Source organism: Idiotropiscis lumnitzeri, chromosome 21 (assembly GCF_059441095.1).
Source record: "Idiotropiscis lumnitzeri isolate Australia: NSW breed Sydney's pygmy pipehorse chromosome 21, RoL_Ilum_1.0, whole genome shotgun sequence".
Classification (NCBI taxonomy): Eukaryota; Metazoa; Chordata; class Actinopteri; order Syngnathiformes; family Syngnathidae; genus Idiotropiscis; species Idiotropiscis lumnitzeri.
The window spans coordinates 8782657-8799535 of NC_142411.1; the positions used below are offsets into that span (position 1 = coordinate 8782657).

Below are 16879 nucleotides of genomic sequence, written 5' to 3' on the forward strand. Positions count from 1 at the left end.
GGTTGGATCTCGCTTCTCCACTGTATCACAAAGGCCTTTTTATTCAGGCCTGCTTCGGGAAGAATGTCTAAAGAACGCTTGTGATGAAGTGGGTTCTCGTGTTGTTTGTAACTCTGAAGTGGTGGTCTTAGAATGAGAACTCATGGCCTTGTATGCTTACCTGGCCCACCGGAGTCTCACCTGGTCAGTCTGGGTGGGCTTCTGTTTCTGAACCCGCTGAACAAAAGCACATATATAAACGTTAAAGCTGCCAGGTAAAACAGCAGATGTCAAAATTCCAAACCTTTTTCTGCCCGTCCTCTAAAGTCTTACTGATATCCACTTTGTGGTTTGCTCGAGCAGCCCCTCCCTTTTCAAGAGGTTTCTGTCTGCAAAAGACGGCGACTTGACCCCCGCATGAGTGCTGTCCATGCCTGCTGGCCCGTTGAGGAGTGCAGGGAATGACGTCATAAATACAGGGATTTTATGTTCCCAGAAACAAGAGCTGCACGGCTAGTTAAAAATCACAACCGCTTTTGGAGCCATCAAGGCTGGAGAAAATCTTCCAATGCTGATTGGTTTGAAAGCACTCCAATTTCTCTCAGTTGGACTGCGGCAACAATCTGGTGTTGGAGGAACAACATTGTCCAATTTTGACCCGATCATTTGAAGGAAAGGCTTCGGTATGCTTCGAAAATCAGAGAGGCAGATGAGAGGAAATCAACGCGAAAATAAATCCGGTTATTATTAGGGGGGTATTTGAGTATGGTTTGTTCGTTTGTTTGTAGGATTCCATAAAAAAAAAATAAAAAATCAAGTCATTTCCATCATGAACCAATGAAGAAGTTATTGAATTTAACTGAAGTAAAAATCTGAATCCTTGGCGGTGGTGCCATTGCATTTTGATGAGGATGATTACTTTTTGTTACAGTCTACTTGCATCGTGGTCAAGTGGTGCAGCATTACTGCCACCAACAGGAAGGCTGTTGAACGTGTTTATTTATTCAAGCACTTCTGTGTCACTGTCTAGAATTCCCGAGTTTGTGTCCCAGTTTGGAAATTCTCCCTGCGCGGGGACACGCACACCTGCCACCCCCAAAACCAAAGCCAGAATCGGTGGTCAAATTTCTTTGCAAATCATTGAAATTCCATAAATATCCGGATTAATTTACCTTTCCAGGAAAGCTGAAAAAAATGTCACCTTGTAAATGAAATGCTAACCAGATGTTGCTACTGTCTGGCAAAGTAATAGTAGCTGTGTGTGTTGCTGCTTTTTGCTTTGAGCTCTCTCAGTAAATGCAAATCTATTTCTGCTGATTGTTTAAGCCACTTGTTTCCATAGGAGGGTGGAAAAATATCAACGTCACACTCACCGGGAAAACAACCATTACATTCCAGAGGAGAGGCACTGGCAAGATAGTTGTGATTATCACACCTGCGTGCAATTACTTGTAGGAGGCTAATTACCAAAATTTGTGTTTATTTTTTTAGCTGGATCACATTTTTTGGGAGGTGAAAAGATGCCTCTGCAAACTTGTCAACAAGTGATATCAATTAAAATTTGCGTGATCTGTGATTAACTGATCACCAGTTGAATAATAATGAAAAATAATTCATGAATATTAAATGAAATGCAATTTTTTTATGAGAATAATATTGGAAAATAATGTACAGAATAATACGCATTTTCGCAATAAAGGTGTTTTCCAAATGAAGTTGTAATTTTATGAGGAAATACGAGAGCAAATTTTAAAGTTGTCATGATAAGACGCAAGTAATTTTATTTAATTTGAAGAATAATGGTGCGAAGCAATATAAAAATAGAGATTCCATAAGAGTAGTTGTAAAAAAGACCACATTGTGAAAATACACATAATGAAATCATTAAAGTTGTATGTTAAAGTTATAAATATTTAACACAATAGTGCAACTGTGACAGAAATTGCCACTGAACATCATTGTCATTATGGTTGGGAAAAATGCAATGAGATCATTTGAATAGAAAAGTCCGACTTTATATACGATTTTATTTTTGGAAGCGTTGGTAAAATCTCTCCCTGTGCTGAAAGCCAGCCACATTGTGCCTCTCAATAACAAGGTCTCACAGTTGAAGAGATGAGGTCAAAGTCATATTTCAGTGACACTTGATATTCTCCACCAACTGGAACCGTTAAATCCTCACAGCTGAAATTGTGAAAACAGCTGAAGTTGGAATGAAAAGCCCGCTGGAGCGTCCTGTTAAATATTCAAACAGATCTGCCGGCAAACACTTCAAGGCCTTGACGTCTCTTCCTCTGAGAGCTCCGGCTGGTGTTTAACTCACGTCTCCAGGTTCTGGTTCTCTTCAAGGTTTGCCTGCAAGCCGACCACCGGATGGTATGAACACGCCGAGCACTTTTTTAGGTGAATATTTGTGTTTTTCTGGCCTGGATGACTTCCTTTTCTGAACTTGTCTTTTCGGATTTGGGATGTCCCACTGCTGCCTTTAGAAGAAACTGTCTGACCTCTGAACAGTTGAGCCTGGCGCTGGCACAGACCGATTTTACTGAGGAGAATGAACACATCCCCTCTGAAGGCTTTGGTGAAGATGGCGTAAAGGAACGGGTTGGCACATGAGTTGAGCGGGTATAAGAGCACCAACAATATTTTGGAGTTGGAAACCGTGATGAGCGGCTGGTCCAACACGGCTGACATGGCGTAGAAGGAGATTGGTGCCATGCAGAGAAAGTCGGTAAAGATCAGGACCGCCATGCGCTTCGCTATGTTGGTATCCTTCGATCCGGAGCGATATTGCGGATTGTGCACAGTGCAGTAAATCTTGATGTAGCAAGCGCAGATCACAAGAAAGGCCATGACGTTGAGGACAAGCACGAAAATGACATAAACCAGAGCCTCTGTGGTTTGGATGTCCATCGGGAGACAGATGCTGACCTTCTGGTAGCTGCTAACTCCTACGAGTGGGAGCAACGCCAGCAGGAGGCAGAAAATCCAGCCCGCCAGCATCACCGCAGCCGCGTGATGAAGATGCAGTTTACGATCCAACCGCATCGCAAACGTGATGGCGTACCACCGTTCCAGCGTGATGACGGTCAACGTGTAGACAGACAGCTCGCTGGCAAACACGGTGAAGAACCCAGCGAGAGCGCAGCCGGGCCCCGTCTGCCAGTCGATGGCGTGGTTGAAGTACTCTGCTCGCGTGTGGAGATCCACCGAGGCGATGAGCAGCAAGTAAATCCCCATGCAGAGATCGGCGAAAGCCAGGTGGCACATGAGGAAACGTGACACGGATAATTTGTAGTGGCTGGTGAGCAGTACCAGGAGCACCACCGCATTCCCCAAAACAGCCAGTAGGCTCACAAACCACACGGACACCCGTAGGAAGGCAAAGCCCATGATGTCCTCGCACGGATTGAACTCATCGGGCACGGGCGCACACTTCACCTCCTCCCCGTCGTCGCACAGCACCACGTAATCGTAGCGATTATCAAAGTCTTCGCTTGGGTCCTCCTGAGGGTTCATGAGGGTCTCTCCAAAGCCCACGTCCTCATCTGGATGGCCACCAAAGTAGGCGTGGTAGTGCAAGCTGCCTTGGAAGTCGCCCCGGTGGCCGCCATCGTAGGGTTCCTCTGGGATGTCTTTTACCACACCTTGGAGGGAGGGCGTGTTCAAAGGCGCCACAGAACGCTTTTGATGCTTGTCGTTGAACGCCGTCAGGTTGCAGAGGACGTACTCCCAAAATCTGAAATACATAATTAGTCCAAAATATCTAAATAACTTTTGTCCAATGTCAACTATTTTTTGTACCGCCATATCACTGTCAAAAGTAAACCACCAACTCAAACCCATTTTGTTCCAGATTACACTAACCAAAGAATGCCCAATGTCCAATCCAAAAACAAGGAGGAAACTCACCCTCGTTTCTTTTTGACATTTTTGAAGCCGCAGCAGTGGCTGGGGTAGGTGAGGTTGGCCTTGGTGAGGTGTTTGAACGTTTTGATAGGTGGCAATTTCTTTAGGGCCCACGCATTGCGGGCCTTCAACTCTCTGAGGGACTCCATAGCGCTGGTGGGCAGGGAGGTGATCCCTGTCTGGGATATGTCTCTGAAAGGAGAACATGTGAATTATTTGCATTCATTGATTCAGACTTACATGCCTTAATATAATGATATCAAATTATTTACGCATAAGGGATTCATAGGGGCTGTGACAGAAATATGAACATTACGTTTTTTTCAGTAGACTGAAAACAGGTGCATCTGAGAATAATTTGGCTTTTGCTGACTTTGAAGGATGGATTCTCATATATGGCCAGATTATCAGCAGAAGTGGGCATTTTACTCGATTTTGCCCGTCCGACATCCGTCAGTCCGTCAGTTAGAGGGGAACTCAACAACAAAAATGTTCTACGTTGTCACGCAAGTCAAAACTTTGTGGAATATGAGTTAAGCAGCCAAATCCGCCCATTTTTCGCCATCTGAGGGGGATGGCCATTTTGTCACATCTTGTCAACTGAAAATGACATCACAGAGCTCAGTTAACAACCAATCATGGCTCCACTTGAGAAAACAGGTGAGCCGTCAACAACTGTGATGTCATTTTTAGTCGACAAAAGTGACAAAATGGCCGCCCCCTCAGATGGCTAAAAACAGATGGATATTCCACAACCAATGTTAATCAGAATGCCATGTTTAGACTAGTGAACGTGCATAGAACATTTTATTGCAAATATTTTTGGGGGGAATAACCTCCCCTTTAAGGCTGTCAGCTAGTCCACCAGAAATCCGCCTCCCCCCAACATAAAAAAAAAAATCAGCAAAATTGGAATCCCATCTCTCATGATGAGTTCATTGACTTTAGTCAAGAAATCTGTTTAAGTGTGAGGCTCTTACAGAAACATGGGCCCGCTGATGACGCCGTCAAAAGCTCTTTCGTCCATCTGGGTCAAATGCTTATTCCTGTGAAGATCACTGCACATGGAAACACACCACCGTGCAAATCGTCAAGTCATCATTCACGTTTGACTGACGGTGCGGCGGAATATCATGATCCCGCGGGCCTCGTTCCTGCACATTTCTCAACTCATTTGAAATGAAACGGTTCTCACTCACACTATAAAATTGGATATTGACACAGCGGAGTACCACTTAAACACAATGTACCCTCACCGCACGTCTCTCCGATCTAATCAGGATAAATAAAGCTGCGAGGAGCTGTGTTTGTCTTGGTCGGGCAGCGCTGGCATCATTTAACACTTGACTGCAGATCACGCGCCAATACAAACATCGCACATGTTTCAGACTCTGGTCGCTCAGCAATGTCTTCATTAGGTTCTTGTAAAGTGTCTGTCGGAGGTTTGAACTGAATGTTTGGATGTCCTAAAAGGGCAGGTTGACGACCTGAATGTAACGTTGCGGCAAAGTCATTCAAAACAAAAACCTGATGAGGATTCTCAATTGATCTTGGCGGCGACAACAAAGTGTCCCCGAGCGTATGCGAGAAAGCAAATCTTAATACAGATTTCCTGCTGCTCAATTTGGAGGCACATTTTCCCATGAGAACTTGAGCGGGCTAATCAAAAACTTGGCAAGATCTCGTTTGGCGTTCATACGAGAGGATCCATTTGCAAGCATGAAAATACGCGACACATGTCAGCAGTAGTTTAATCCTACGAGTTGTGAGGTCTGAAACGCGCTGAGCACATTTTGTTAGGAAAACTGGACGAAATGTACTCGGTCGCTTCGTTTGAACATTCCCTTTCTAGATGTCGTCGGTTTCATTTGACGGGTTTTGACGTACACTTGATCCAGCTTGGTCCCATTGAATGCATGATGGTGGATTTCCTTGAGGCCATTCCCGTACAGCATCCTGAAAAACACAAATATGTTTATCTAATGAGATGAAGAATTGCGTTGTTTGAATCACTACCTCACGCTATCGCCGTGTACATTTCAGAATGTCTGTGCAATTTTGTGGTTTAAAGGCCTACGTTTCCTAGAAATCTTTCCCGCATGTCCACGTGTTCCTGTTGTGTGTTAATACAATGTTCATACTCACATGTTATTCAAGTGAGCTCATTCTGACTTGTCTGCACCTCTTCGAAGCTATTTGAGGGTTAGAATTATTTTCTTATTAAAAGGCAATCTGCTCTCGGATTTAATATGGATTTAATTAGATTTCTACTGTTTATGGAGCAATATTTAGCCCTTTCGGAGTTTGCTTTTTTTGATAGTGTAGTAGTGAAGTTGAATGAAGGCGACCTGAATGGAATGGGTTTAAAAGGTTAAAAATAATAAATAAAAATAGGACGGCTTAAACTTCACTACATTTAAACCAGGGTTTATGCCCCTTTTTTTCGCACATTGGAAAAAAAAAAGCCACACTATTAAAACCCTCTATGAGATTTACGCTTTGACATTTTCTCTTTGAACATCAACACCGAATTGTTGTAAATATGTTTGATGGCTAGAAGGCATATTAAAAAAATGACAAATTAAAAAAGAAAAAAGGACTACAGCTAATTACTGTACGTGTCATGTCAATAGCTCACACTGTTAGCAAACCGCTGGTGATGCCACGGAAGGAGTTCGGCGGGATGACCGTAATGTGGGGATGATCCACAATTTCCCTGAAAAGAGAGAAACCAAACAAAGAGAGCATTAAGTGTATTTGTGAACGTATACAGAATACTCTTCAATGGAAAGTGGCAAGAGGCGCGGCCAGGGGAGGAGGATTGATGCCTTCTCACTTTTGATGCGAGAGCTGGAAAATAAAAGTGGGTAGAGAGGTTGATTGAAGGAATGACTCAATGGCAGAACAACCACACATGCTTGATGACTCACAGCATCTCAAGAACATGCACTCAAAACAAGTGCAGACGGCCACATAATAAGTGCTTGTGTAGTGTTTTTCTTCCTATTCTTCAAGTGATGCCATTTGAGAGCTACGACCGCTGTCAAATTTTGGTTGGAAATCCACCAGAGCAGTTGCTCGAAGCAGGAAGTCACTAATTTGTCTGCCGGCCTGTTCCAAATTGTCTTGTCACAATGAGAGTATGTCAGATGAAAAAGAAGTGAGCCATCGTGATGGGCCTCTGAGCCATGCCATGCCTTCGACGTGAATGAAATCAGAACAAAACATGGAATAAATCTTTGTGTGTGTATATATATATATATATATATATATATATATACACGATTTTTCAAAAAGTAAAGGTACCACTACTTTCTACTTTGCTACACTTTCCTCCAGCAGATGGCAGTGTGGACTCAAATAGTTCTAAAAAAAAAAAATGAATACTGTACTTTCCCGACTATAAGCCGCTACTTTTTTCCTAGATTTGGAACCATGCGGCTAATCCAACGGTGCAGCTTTTCTGTGGATTTTTCGTTCACCGGCAGGGCCGCTTTATAGTTCAGAAAATACGATAAATAAATCTAGATTTTTATTTTCTCTTGGGTCTGTTCTGTTTTAGTTAGCAAAGTAGTTGCCGTGTTAAAAGGCATTGTTTTAGCAATCTCTTTATGTACTTGTATGTGCATTCTCAGGACAAAATCGTTATATATATATATATATATATATATATATATATATATATATACAGACATTGGTTCGAAAAAAGAACTTACAGAACGAAATTGTTGTCATTAGAGTGGATGCTGCTCAAGTCAGGAAAGGTGTTAAGGCCTGTATTAAGAATCCCCCTGATGGACAACAAAAAACTGTTAGACGAGGTGATTAACGGTACATGCATCCTCAGATGTCAAAAGAATTCAAGTCATCATTTCAAGATACAAATGTAACGTAGTGGATCAAGGTAAGTGTACTTTTACCAAGGCCCCAAAAGACAATTGTCAGGTGCTTGTAATAGCCTATATTGTTTTTTTTTTTTTTAAAAGTGGACATCCGACCTGAACAGTTTGAAGTATTTTGATTCTAATACGTAATGGTGCAAATGCTTGTGATGATGGAAATGACCTCGATTTCGTTGTCATGGTTATTCCAGATAGCCAACATTTTTTTTCTATTACTATATTGGTTGACCAGCCAGGACGCCTTTTAACGTCTTAGCACGAGCATCAATGCTATTTTTACTTGTTAATGACTTTTGGAACAGCTATGCAGACAAGAATAAATGGGTTAATAATGAAAAAAAAATACTTACAAGTATTTCAGGTTTGGGAGACTCTTAAAGGCTTCTGGGTCAATGTAGGTTAAATTCTTTGCATTCCGTATTTCTCTGATTGAACAAAGAGACAATGCTGTGTTGAAATTCACAATACACTTGTCATGTTGACAAAAGAAAACTTTCGCAAGCCATATTTGGAATAAGTGGTATACGCACACATCCCGGGACACTGAATTGAGCATATCTGTCATGACCCGTGTCGGGCAGGTCAGTGTTTTGTTATTGTTTTCGTCACCTTCCTGCCATGTGCCCTATGTTTATGTTTTGTCAGCTGAGTAGGGGCGTTTCCCCTCAGCACTCCGTCCCCACCAGCCACGCACCTGTTCCCCGTTAGACTCGCACACCTGACTCCCATCTGCGCCCCTAATCACTGGACTATTTGAACACCTCATCCCGACAGCTCAGCGTCGGACCATTGCTCCATTTGGACTGTCACGACTGCTCCCCGATCTCGTTCACGCTCATGTTCTCGCTCCCGCTCTTGTCCCTAGTTTTTGTCACTGTCTTCGTTCCTCGGTTTTTGTTCTGTTTAGTCACGTTTAGTTCGACTTTGTTATTTTGCACCCTGCCACGTTTGTTTGTCCTAGTACCTTGTTTGCCTTTTGGTTTTTGTTTTGTAAATAAATTCCCTTTAAGTTACCCTTATCCCTGCTTCCTCGCATTTTGGGTCCACCCCCCTCCTCGCCGACCGGCGATCCCTGACAATATCCTTAAAAACCGTTAGGAAGAACTGAACAAGGTGCAGGTCAGTGGGCAAAGGAAGTTAAATTTGGTGCCGACAGCCCAAACCAGAAGTTGGAATGACAAAAAAGTGTTTCATTAATTTGCTTATTCTGGTTCACCCCGACTGGACAGAACAGTTGCGTCATGTCTAAGGCCAAATGTGTTTTGGCCATATTCACATCCTGGCTCACTTATTTCCTGATGCTAAAAGCAGGGCGATGTACATTATTCGGGTAGACTGTTTTATTAGCTGATAAATTAAGAACCATTGCCAGTTTATGTACTTTTTTTTGGACCAGTTGATTTCTTTTGGCTTACGATCTTTGTAGTAAACCAGCGGTTTGCAATTTTCTTCCCCAAAAGCTTATTCCGATTAAATGCATGTATTTCATTAAGTTCAGCACTGCGGCTTTTTTTTTTTTTTTGCCTGGCTTGCGCTTTCAACATGCTTCAACAGCATGTAGCAGGGTTTCAGACGTCATTTATTTTTCTATACTGCTTGTTCCTATTAGGATGGCGGGTGAGCTGGAGTTTGAGAAACCCTCGGACTGTGGACTATCTCTGGCACCTGTGCTACAGGTCTTTTATTTTTAGTGAAATATTTCTACATGCTTAAGGTGCGATTCGGTGTTTGCGTTATTTTTGACAAGCGTTCCCAGGCAGCTGTAATCTGTCTCACTATTGTAGTTCAAATGCAGTTGATTTCAGCTCTTTTGTCATTTTGTTCTGCCAGACAGGGTCTTAAAGTGAAAATACACAACTCTCTTTCTTAAATACCAAATACCACCTTGCATTGATAGCCGTGACCAATTTCTCTTTCTGGAAGTAACAAGAGTCTGTATTGAGGAATTTGTTTTACTTTCATCGTTAGCGTCCCTTTAATTCTCAGTATATGTAAGTATGTGGTTACTATTACGACCCCCCGCCCCCCCGCCATGCAATCATCAATTTATGAATACAGCTTAAGATCTACAGCTGCTGTTGGCCTTCCTCGAACAGTCGAAAGGAAGCAGAGCATTTTATTTTTGTCTGACCCTGAAGGAAACCGGAGTGAAACGCTATTATCTCTTGTACGGCACCAATCAGAGGCAAATAGGCCCTCGAGGTATAAAATAACCCCCCCCGGAAAGATACCAGATACCAACCTCAGCTGGTTCGAATGATTGCTTCTGTCTTTAATTTAGTTATCTGAAATTAGTCATGACGCAAGCTCAGTAAGCAATTTAGGAGCACTTAGAATCATCACTTCATGACGCATACAAGTGTCGTTGTTAATTATAGTTACTACTGCAAATTGTGACATTTAATACACTAATTGGAGAGTGGAAATGAATCACACACAAAATGTCATGTTGGAATGTGTTGATTCGGTGCGGCGGTCTTGGAGCAGGTCGTGGAGAGTTAGGTGTGATGCAGTGTGTGGTCCACCTGCAAGCTGCACACACAAATCTTCTAATTGAGACAAGAGTGCACCGGTTCAACTTTTCCTCCTGCGATGTTTCTGCAGGAGCTGGAGCATGAAGGAAAGAGGAGCCGAATAACGGCGGGTGTTGCGCTTCTCCTCTGCATGACACCATCCCTCGTGATACGGTAGGACAACACCAACAGAACAATGTTGTCGACTTGTGTTACTTTCTGGTGCCTTGATATGTGAGTGCCTTGATTTAAGAGTTTCTCAAGGAACAAGTTAAGAATTTTTTTTGTTTTTTATCTTGACTCACAAGTATGCTTCAGACATCCACGGCTACATGGCGGCAGCAAACTTCACAACATCCAGCCAACATCAATTCAAATTTGATTTACTTGTAGTTAAATGACAATATCAGATGGTGACGCTAATGCGTTATTAAGATGCTTTGCCGACCACCAATAGACCCCACAAAAGAAGTTCAAGGAAGGAAATTCAACCCGTTACAGTCATGTTTAGGGCACAACCGATATGTATTATTTTTTTAGACTGATGCTGATGACAATTTGGACATTAATCTTTGTCGCAAATGCATTTGCGTTACTCGTGATTGTGTGTCATACTGAACACATTGTTTACTTTCATTGCACTACGTTTTTATTGTATTTTTTAAACAAACCACGACTTGAAGTTGTAATGTATAAAATAGTGACAGCCAACCTTGCACAGCTTGCATTGCTCACCTAAGCATTGCTTGTAATAAATAAATAAATACATAAATGAAACATAAATAAATAAATAAATAAAAGAAGATTAGCATTGTTTTGAATGGTTATAGAATAGCCTATCAGCAAATTGTTTTTTATTATTTATATTAAAGCATCGGCAAACATCGGCCATTTGGTTGATTATGAAGGGCCATAATCAGTCAATTTAATCGTCCTTTCCATTAATCGGCCGAGCCCTAGTCATGTTCGCCCATGTTTACGTGGAGATCTCTTGTGGAAAAACCTGTTTGTTTGATTTTTTGGGGTATGGGATGGGGCCAAGAACGGATTAATTTTATTTCCATTCATTTGAATGGGGAAAGATAATTTGCAATACAAGTGTTTTGAGTTCCAAGCGCATAGTCGCGCAAAAAATTAAACACGTATCTCAGTACCGTTTTATAAGACTCAGATAACTTTCTTTTGTGTTTTTGTGTGTCTCCACTACACAAAAAGAGCCATTAAGATCCATCATGTGGTCTCTTGCCTCCTACTTGTCTGAGCATTCCTGGCTGATTGCACAACTCATTGCTGTTGTTTACAATTCAACCTTGGTTGGACGTCTGCAGTGTGCTATTCTTTTTTTCTCCGCAAGAACACATATCAGAATTAACATACTATTACGAATATCCAGTTTCAGAATGCATCTATTTAAGCAGGCACATTGAGGTAAAGTGAAACCTCAGCAAGAGGTGGAGCTCTTTCAAGGCCTTAACTGATATGTTATTTTGCCAGGGAGCTCATACAACAGTTTACTCAACCAGGATCAATAAAGCATGTGCCTTTCATTTCAGAAACTCACATGTGGGTGATTTTCCTCAAGCCGTGAAATGAGTTCCTCTCGAGCCTTCGCAGGGTCACGTCCACTGATATATATCTAAAAGAAATAAACAGTTGTATAATAATAATGTTCAAACCTGCATCTATTTTAGCCTACTTTGTTTCAAAGCCTCCAGATTCAGAGGTAATTTTGCAGGCATGTGCTGCATGTATACACTACGTGGTCATCAGCGCCAATCTGCAATTGGACTCAAGTACTCTTTAAATAAACTTCCAAGCAGGCAATTGATCAGTGTTACGACACATTCACAAATTGGTTGCGGATTAATCAACAGACTGAAAACCCTTTTGTATATCAAAATAGACAATATCATTGGATAGAGATTTGAAACACAAATAAAATAAACCCTAAAAAAACATCAGTAAGAATGAAGTAATTTATGACATTTTTCAGGTTATGAATTGGCCCAAATGGAAATCAGCGTAAATCAATAACAAATTTATGAAGGAAACCTTGACTCTAGAAAAATGCCCTTCTCTTACTTATTATTGAAAGTTACAAAAGTGAGGTGGTAAATGTATTTCCTAATAATGCCAATGGGAAATAGAACAAAGATTTCCTTGTTGCGAAAAAATGACAAATGTGATTTTGGTGGATCTCCACTATAAATAAGAGTTCCGGCACAGCAAAATGGAAATAAAATGCCTTTTTCATTTGTTGAAATAAGCACCGGCCTAAAACTTTACCTAGTTGTAACTTCACATTTGTTGGGTGGGCAAATATATTTACTCCTCACTCCTCAGACTCGAGTCCCCCTATAAAGTTTGACTAAAATAGCGGCATTCAAAACCTTCCTGGGGTCAAAGAAGCGCTACTGGAGTTCACGGAATGCATTGATGCTTCGAGCTGTGCAAAGGTGATACTAAGCAAAGAGCAAGTGAATCCCTTAAGTGCAAGATAGAGAGGAAGGAGAAACAAGAGCAAGTGTCAAGCGTAATGAGTGGAAAGGGCAGAGGTAGAATAGAGCAGGCCCTAAGGGGCTGTGTTGACGTTTATTTATTTGACTTAATCGCACAAAACAAATTTGTTACTCACATTCTTGAGAGGTTCACCATGTTGGCAAAAGCATCTGATGGCACAGATGACAGGCGCGTCTCGAAAAGCCATCTGCTTGAAAAGAAAGAATCGATTTAAGTAGTCACAAACTCGGAGAGAGGCAAGAGAATTGCTCCAGTTGTTGTGAAATTCGCTTTATAAATTAAGTTTTATTGTATGGTATACATATAAAAAAAGAAAAGAAATTGTACTTTAAGGGGCTAAAACAGCCATTTAAAGGGGAAGTAAAAACAAACTTGCTATAATATGTTCTATGTGCTGTAACTCGTCTAAATATGACATTCTGAGCAATATTATATTTGTGGAACTTGGGTTAAGCAGAAAAATCCCCCCATTTGTAGCCATCTCAAGAGTCGGCCATTTTGTTACTTTCTGTCCACTGAAAATGACAATCATGGCTCCGCTTCAGAAAACAGGTGAGCCGTGAGGAACTGTGATTGTCATTTTCAGTCGACAAATGTGACAAAATGGCCGCCGTTTGAGATGTACAAAAACGGCTGGATTTTACTGCTTAAGTCATATTCCACAAATGCAATAATAATCAGAATACCGTGTTTCGACTGTTGAGGCTGCATAAAACATATTCTTGTTCAGAATCTTTTGGGGGGTTGACTTCCCCTTTAAGTTTTAACAACTTTAGAATGTAAATTATTGACAAGTATGGCAACAATTTTAGTTAGCGCAACAAAGCAAGTAAGGTACTCCAAAACAATTTGCCGAGTTATTTTTAGTTATATCTTCATGTTGAGGGAACGATACAAGGTACAACAGTTCCGTCGATGTGTATTTGTTTGTTGTGAAATGCAAAAAAAGCCAATTTTTATTTCAAATATTTTATTGAATTGCCTAACTTAAAATTTCATTGATACTTGATGCCTTGAAATTTGGAGTTCACTTAACTATTTTTTTCCTACAGTGTTATTATTAAATATAGTGGTAAAAGTGTGATATATTTTTTTTTGGGGGGGGGGGATTTTCTCCAACTGTAACCTATCTTTGTTCATTTCAATTTGACTGAAATCAAAACCAGTCAAATATATACATATATATATAAACTGTTGATGTAACTGTTTGTATAGATTGAGAAACAATGGACTAATTCAGTGACTCTCACAAAAAAAAAAAAAAATCATTCATCGGACACAGAATGCACAATGCTTTGACAAACTCAAACAAACACAAGGACACAGAGCAGACCTTGGCACCTGCCATTTTTCTCCCCTCCACCGCGCCACCTGGCACAATCCCGAATAAGCAGGATGAAGACCAATGAACCCATCTCGCAGACTCAGGGAGAAAATTGCACCCTCATTTACTCTTTTTGGACCAAAACCCGAGAAAGCAAACAGGTTTGTAATTGGTTTTAAAGTGAGAAGCCAGACGATTTAGAGTAGTGTCAGTATTGTTTACCATGGACTGCTGCGCTGACTGGATGCAGGGTTTCAAACAATCCGTGGCACATTTCAACCTGCACATGTTCCACTGAGATTCATTAAAAACTCCCTTGAGTGGAAAAACTGCACGTGCAGTTATTTTAATGAACGTTTGTAATGTAAATATAATTTACCCTTTTGTTAATTTCAGCCATGAATGGTTGAATGGATGGATAATCATTTTCATCTTGAAAATGTTTTATAATTGCTCGATTATTCATGAGGTGCAGTTGGAGAATCAGTCTTGAGAACGCAAATCACTGCACGTACGAATTTAGCGGAAGCAACCTTATGTAAACATATTTGGAAAATTATCCTCTTGAACTGTTTTGTTACTTTTTTGGGGTTTGGAACTCTTTATGTCCTTGTAGAATTCCCCCCCCCCCCCACTCATCCGCTGAAAAAAACCTCAAATGAAATTCCATCCAACAATACAAGTATTGAAATGCAAGTCAAGAGTGAACACAAAGCACCTTTTTGTTGCCTTATTTTTTTTGTCATTATCCCTCTCCCAATTATTTTCAGAAAAAAACTATCCATGAGTGAGAGAAATGTGCAGCCAAAGGTAAACATTGTATTTGAACGAGAGGCCGAGATGAGTCGAGTGTCATGCTCTGCAGGCTTTTCAAGAACGTCTGTGCTTTCCTTTCCACCTCTCTGACTCTCACAGAGACATGGAGTGACCTTTCTTAACACTCAAAGAACAAAGTGTGCACGTGTGCCGACACTTTCTACGGCTCGCATGTATTTATTTGCACAGCTTTTCTCATTTGATCAGCAACGTAAAGCATACAGGGGCTTTAAGGACTATTGCATTCATGCAGGATAATCTGGCAAATTATTCCTAGAGTCATTCAGTCTTTGTACGAAAGCGCCTGTTTTTAAGTGGATGTCTTTCTAGATTATGTAACCAATCCAAAGTTTTGTTGGGATCAAAAGCTCTTTTTTGGGTCATGCTTGTCACACAAAACACTTCCTCACAAACACACATAGGTTGTGTTAAGCATGTGCTATAATAGGGATTGTATAACTACCATTAACATTGTTAATTATTTCCCACTGTTACACCTACTGTCATAATGCACAAGAATGCAAAATGACGGGCGGAAAAAATCACCAGAATTAGCTCATTTTCAATCCAATTTTATGCATTAAACTACACTTGCTAACTCATTCAGACAAAAATAAGTAAAAAAAACATTGAAAGGAAATAATACAGTACATAATATCCGCTATCATCTTAATGATAAGGAAAAAAAGAATGCTGTCAACGCCCAAAATGCAGCTTTTATGAAAATAGTAATGCACAATTTTGACTGACAGTCAGATTGTCATTAATTAACATTATGAAAAAAAGTGATTTTCTGTTGAATGGATAATATTCATCACGATACTGACTTTTAGTAGGCTGATAATGTGACTACTTGACAGATTCTTCAAGTGCCATGTGGGAGCAATTTTGGGAGAATAACCATTACATTATGATATTTTTTCCAGCAAAGTATGTTGGGAAAATCAAAGTAGAAGAGGTAGTTTTGACATTCAACATCCAGAAAAAAAATCTAAAAATAATTGTACAGACGAAAATGTACTTACAGTGTTTCCGTGCTGGCTGGGAAATTGGGGATCAAATCAATGCCAATGCAAGAGATGGTGCGAGTCTTCCATTCTGAACACTCACAAGCATCAGGACAGGAATCAACATTAGACGCGGCGCTCATGTGGAGGATAAACAGGACGCATACTAGCAATTGCATGTTGGAATTCTTCTCTCTTCTTGTCCCTGTGGCCGTCTTGATTATCTTAGTACAGATATTTACAGGATAGCATATGAATTATAGCAATTCTTTCCAAAGTGCGCTCATTTTCGCTCTAGAGTCCCAGGAGGTTCTGTGTGTGAGTCTGTGAAGGTATAGGAGGGATGCTGGAGGATGGGCATGCAGCTGGAGCTCTTTAGTGGCTTTTGGAGGTGGTCTTCATCTTGAGGGTGGACTTAGGAGGCACTCTTGTGTTAGATGGGAGAATAACTCCCGACCACTGGCTCATTATTTGGGGTATTATGTTACTCTCTACTGCGGCTACAGACACAGTTGTGTAATGCAAGAGACAATTATGTAGAATCAATAGGCTACAATATAAGCATGCAAAAGAAAATATGCATGAACTTCACACCACACATTATTATTATTATTATTATTATTATTATTATTATTATTATTATTATTCGACACGTTTTGATTCTTTGGCTTTCTATCTAACATGAGACTGTCACTGTTCTGCACTTTTTTGGTGTCTACTCTATATGTTAGTATCATTCATTTGTATTCTAATTCAGTTTTTACTGTCTTTATTGCTCTTTGTAATATTGTATGTAAAGTGCATTATGACAGCTCCCGTTGTTGTGTAATGCGATATATAAATAAAGTTGTATTATTATTATTATTATTATTGCTGTTATTACACTACTATACTGTACACTGTACTGTT

The 16879-nt window shown here is 40.6% G+C and overlaps 1 protein-coding gene and 1 long non-coding RNA gene across 2 annotated transcripts; one reads left to right on the top strand and one right to left on the bottom strand.

Annotated features, from left to right (window-relative positions):
• Positions 1 to 2298: 2298 nt before the first annotated feature.
• tshr (thyroid stimulating hormone receptor) lies at positions 2299 to 16149 on the bottom strand. Its single transcript, XM_088285687.1, has 10 exons — positions 15989 to 16149; positions 12939 to 13010; positions 11865 to 11939; positions 8141 to 8215; positions 7605 to 7679; positions 6527 to 6604; positions 5776 to 5844; positions 4869 to 4946; positions 3892 to 4080; positions 2299 to 3718 (listed from the first exon to the last, which is right to left on the bottom strand). Exons 1-10 carry the CDS (start codon positions 16147 to 16149, stop codon positions 2299 to 2301), a joined length of 2292 nt encoding a protein of 763 aa, XP_088141813.1.
• Positions 8600 to 10459, top strand: LOC148316852 (uncharacterized). Its single transcript, XR_015840109.1, has 3 exons — positions 8600 to 8909; positions 9400 to 9466; positions 10395 to 10459. It is a non-coding gene; the product is annotated as an uncharacterized LOC148316852 (long non-coding RNA).
• Positions 16150 to 16879: the final 730 nt, after the last annotated feature.